This window comes from Penaeus japonicus, unplaced genomic scaffold (assembly GCF_977035675.1).
Source record: "Penaeus japonicus unplaced genomic scaffold, GWHDUDI00000001_assembly GWHDUDI00000018, whole genome shotgun sequence".
Classification (NCBI taxonomy): Eukaryota; Metazoa; Arthropoda; class Malacostraca; order Decapoda; family Penaeidae; genus Penaeus; species Penaeus japonicus.
In genome coordinates, this window is record NW_028234420.1 from 40,058,040 (window position 1) to 40,063,039 (window position 5,000).

General features: G+C 33.9%; 1 protein-coding gene across 1 annotated transcript in view; it reads right to left on the bottom strand.

Moving 5' to 3' along the window:
- LOC122252387 (uncharacterized) overlaps nt 1–5,000 on the bottom strand; it is a 32,170-nt gene that overhangs the window by 5,196 nt on the left and 21,974 nt on the right. The window contains exon 4 of the mRNA XM_043014850.2: nt 276–445. Coding sequence (XP_042870784.2) covers nt 276–445 — 170 coding nt within the window. The remainder of the gene's footprint in view (nt 1–275; nt 446–5,000) is intronic.

The following is a 5,000-nucleotide window of genomic DNA, read 5'->3' on the forward strand; positions in this document are numbered from 1 at the left end:
TATTTTTTCGTGTTTGGATAGTTAGGATGTGGGTATGGTGTGTGTGGATACGGGGAATATTATGCATATGTGTATATACTATATATATATTTATGTGTATATACATATATGTGTGTGTGTGTGTGTGTGGATATTGAATCCTTTCCGCTCAAACTCTTTAAAAAAAAAAGTAATTCTTTTAGTCTTGCATATCTCATGAGGACATCCTTACTTAACAAACGAGAAAAGTAATACAAAGAAAAATAAACAAATAAAAATCGCCTCACGATACTCACCTCCTCGTTCGGTAGGTGACCTCCCAGCGTAAACTTGACCTTTGTCTTCGCTGCCGTGAACTCCATGGCTGCCGTATAGCGTGCCGTGTGGGCTTCGCAACTGCTTCCGCCATACCCCGTGCAATAGCGGAAACAACTTTTGACGACCGCGCAATCCTTGGTCGACACAGCTGCAATTGATGTGAAGTTTGGTATTATTGTTATTATTATTATTATTATTTTTTTTTTTTTTTTTTTTTTTTTTACAGGGGAAGAGAATAAGGATAGTTAATGTAATAGATGTGAAAGAACGTAAGACTTGTATTACAAGAAAAGAGAAATATTCACGATAAAAAGGAGAAAAAAAATATAAACAGTAAAAGGGAAGTAATTACCTTCTCTTAACTCATAAGAATTAGGAGATACCGCTTTGCAATTGTCAATATTGTCTAACTCTCTGACCTTTAACACCAATGAACAGACTAGCAACCTAATAGCAAGATTTGCAATCACAAAAATATAAAAATAAAAATTTCAATCTTATTTTCATTCACATATTCCGAATTTCTTTGCATTACCATTTTCCATTGTTGAATTTTCCTCAATCATATGACCTGGATTTGCACGTGTTCAAGGCAGCCATTGCTGTTTTGCATAATTTACGTGCAGACTATCGTGAAAGAAAATACTCGCGAATTTTCAACGTATACAAATTTCAGGTCAAAGAATTGATTAAAATTCACCAAACTTTCCTTAAAGTATAGAAACAGTGTCACGTAAGGACCTTTTTAGTTTTCAAGTTTTTTTTTTTTTTTTTTTTTTTTTTTTACATATCACGATATATATCATTTCTGAAAAAAAGTATATCTACATCAATTAAATTCCAGCATCTGAGTTTTCTTTTAAACAAACCATATATTTTATTTCGTTTAGCGTTGAACACATTACATGAAAACATATTTACCACAATTTACCACATCTTACTCTATAAAACCATCGTGCATACAAGTGGCATATTCAACGTGTTGCCTCTTTCAACTTAGAAGAAATCTTGGTCTTTTATATTTTTTGAATAGTGAATCAGAATAGTTATACGTCCTTATCATGAGAGAGAGATTAAAGATTAAAATCATTAATCTCAGCAGTAATTTTCAGTAAAATGTTAATCATCATGAAATTTACATAACATTTTCCTCTTTCTTCATGATCATATCATTAAGATATCATTGTTGTGTTTATCATTATTACCATTATTGTTACTATCATTATCATAATTATCACTATCATTATCTTGACTACCATTATCATTAATATCATTATTATTATTATGATAACCACTATCATTTCTTATTACAAATGTTATTATTATTGTCATTATTACTAGTATTTCCATTATGGTTATCATTGTTATTACTATTATCATCATTATCATGGTATTTGTTCTTATTCTTGAACCCCTTCTACTTCTTTCTCAATCGCTTTCTCCTCCTTCTTCTTCCTCCTCCTCCCCCTCCTCCTCCTTTTATTCTTCTATTTCTTCTTCATCTTCTTCTATTTCTTCTTCATCTTCTATTTCATATTCATCTTCATCTCCTTTCTCCCTCCCTTTCTTCTTTCCTCCCTTTTTGACTATCCTCTTTTTTTTTTCTTTTTTCCTTTTTTTATGATTACATAAAGCTACAGTACCGATTGATATCGCGTGTATTAGGGATATTGCCAGTAAGTGGGTTGTGTTAGCAGCGTGAATCATTCGTGAACTGGGACACTATTAGTGCTGCGTGCATTCTTGCATGAAATATTCATTTGATTGATTTATGATTGTGAATGAGCTAAGTTAGAGAGAGGAAAAAAAGCTTCATTGAAGTTTTCTTTTGACTGAAATACTGGTGAGTATTCTTACATTATGTGTGTGTATATATATATATATATATATATATATATATATATATATATATATATATATATATATGTGTGTGTGTGTGTGTGTGTGTGTGTGTGTGTGTGCGTGCGTGCGTGTGTGTGTGTGTGTGTGTGTGTGTGTGTGTACGTGTGCATGTGCGTGTGTGTGCGTGTGTGTCCGTGCGTGTGTGTGTAAAGTTTTTTTTACTTGTCTTAAAGGAAATCAAAGTCGTATTATGGATTGAGTTTTATAGCCTAACGTGATTAATTTGACATTTTTCTAAGTACAAAATAACGAAAAAAAATGTAATTTTCGTCTTGACACATCATACAAGTCTAGCAAACCTGTCCTTTATATTTGTCAAAACCTGATAGTCCGTCCTAAATATTACATGTTGGGGGGGGGGGGGGGGCTGCAACGTGATCTAAAATAAACCTACAAATGTCATTCTTATTCTGTTGACATTTGAATGGCTGCGGAAAATCATATTCATATGAAACTAATTCGACTATGACGTGACATTACCAGCTATAAGTAAGCAAGAAATTAGTTTATTGCACAGTACCTAAAGGTAACAAATACACAACTGCATACGAAAAATAATTGCATACGAAAAATAATTGCATACGAAAAATAATTGCAAACGAAAGATAATAATTGCATACGAAAAAATCATTTCATACGAAAAATAATTGAATACGAAAAATACAGTGAAGAAATTCAACAGAATAGATCACTCCTGAAGGCTCTGTGGTGCGTTTCATCACTAGTAAAATATATCATCACAAAAGGCTTACCTAAATCTATTATAGTTAACACATATATTACCATAACCTTAAGGTCTAGCTGGAATCCGTGGAAAACCACTGAAGTCAAAGAAACACCGCCATTTTAGATCAGAAAAAAATCTTTTTGTTATATAATTCTTTTTTATTTGGTCCATTGATTTAAACCTATAGATCGTTTAATACTTTTATTGGGCCTTTTTATCTAAACCAGCAGATTTCTTAATGATAACAATGATTATGATAATAATAATAACAATAATTATAATGATAATAAAATAATAATAATAATAACAATAATTATAATGATAATAAAAATGATAATGATAATAACAATAACTATAGTGATCGAAAATCCGTAAATGTCTTTTAAATTCTAACATTTTTCCATTAATTAACTTTCCGTCGCAAATCACAAAGAAAGACGAAATCTGACATCATTAATAACCAATAAAAATGTCGCGTTACAAGAAAACCAGCCAACCAAATCATCTGCTCTATCTCGCTAATCAAAAAAATAAGAAATAAAAACAAGAAAAAAAGAAATAAAAATATCCAAGAATCCTATACCTCAAGATTTTTTTTGATTTTTTATTCTTTTTTTTATTTATTATTTTTTTTTTTTTACAATATAATGTTAAAACTTTGCCACTGCCACTTATCAACATTATAATCCTTTAACTACGGAATTCAAGTAATGTTGCGACTATGAACCAAAAAAATATGTAAAAAAAAAAGAAAAAACAAATCAAACATAAATATGTCTAAGAAACAATCCTTTAATCATGACAAAAATCGAAAAAAACGAATATATATGTACATAATCATCAGCCAATAACAATGGTCTTTTGAATTTATGGATATCATTTTCCGATATTTCTTTTATTAACTATTCACGCCAGATGGCTATGGAAGTTACGATATGGTAAATATTATTCATATTTCAAGGAAGGTACAATACGGTTCGACTGCTCACACTTACTGAATGAATATTTATCTTTTCTGTCTTCCTCTTGCTTTGTTTATTTGGTTTGTGTGTTTTTTTTTTCTTGTCTATTGATTTGTTTGTTTGTCTGTTTATTAAAAAAGTTCCTTGTTTATACCCCCCTCTCTCTCTCTCTCTCGCTTTTTTTTCTCTCTCTTTCTCTCTCTCTCTCTCTCTCTCTCTCTCTTTATTTCTCTCTCTCGTTTTTTTCTTTCTCTCTCTCTGTCTCTCTCTTTCTCTTTATCTCTCTCACTCGTTCTCTCTCTCTCTCTCTCTCTCTCTCTCTCACTCTTTTTCTCTCTCACTCGTTTTCTCTCTCTCTCTCTCTCTCTATCTATCTATCTATCTCTCTTTCTCTCTCTCTCTCTCTCCCTCCCCCTCTTCCTCTTCCTCTCCCTCTCCCTCTCATTTCCTCCCTCCATCCCTCTCCCTTCCTCCTTCCCTCTCCCTCACCCTCCCACCCTCCCTCTCCCCCCCTCCCGCCCACCCTCCCCCTCCCACCCTCTCCCTCCTTCTCCCATCCTCCCACCCTCCCCCTCCCACCCTCACCCTCCCTCCCTCCCTCCCACCCTCTCCCTTCCACCCACCCTCTCCCACCCTCCCTCCCTCCCTCCCTCCCCCTGCTCCAACCCCCGCCACAACCTCATACCGATTTTTTACTTTAAATCCAGCCGAAATAATGCATTCCACCACCGAGGCATAACATCGATATAAAGCCCAAAAGCACTCAGCAATCCGGCATACCATCTATGCCGTTCCGTATGCCTGTAACCAGAGTATCGACCCGCACACCTGGTCGGTAGATGGATAATTCTCATGCTCTTGTAACTATGACTGTTAGATTACTAGGCAAAAAGCCACAGCACTAGATCGATAGGTATGACAGGGTGACAGATATTGTGGTCTCATTTTGTGATGGAATGATTGTTGGTTTAACCTAATGGCGTATAGATTGTTTGCTGAACACTCGCTCTCTCTCTCTTTCTATCTTTTTTGGTTTTTATTTTTTTTTTCTTGTTTCTTTATTTATTCGTTTTTCTCTCTATCTATCTATCTATCTCTCTATCTCTCTCTCT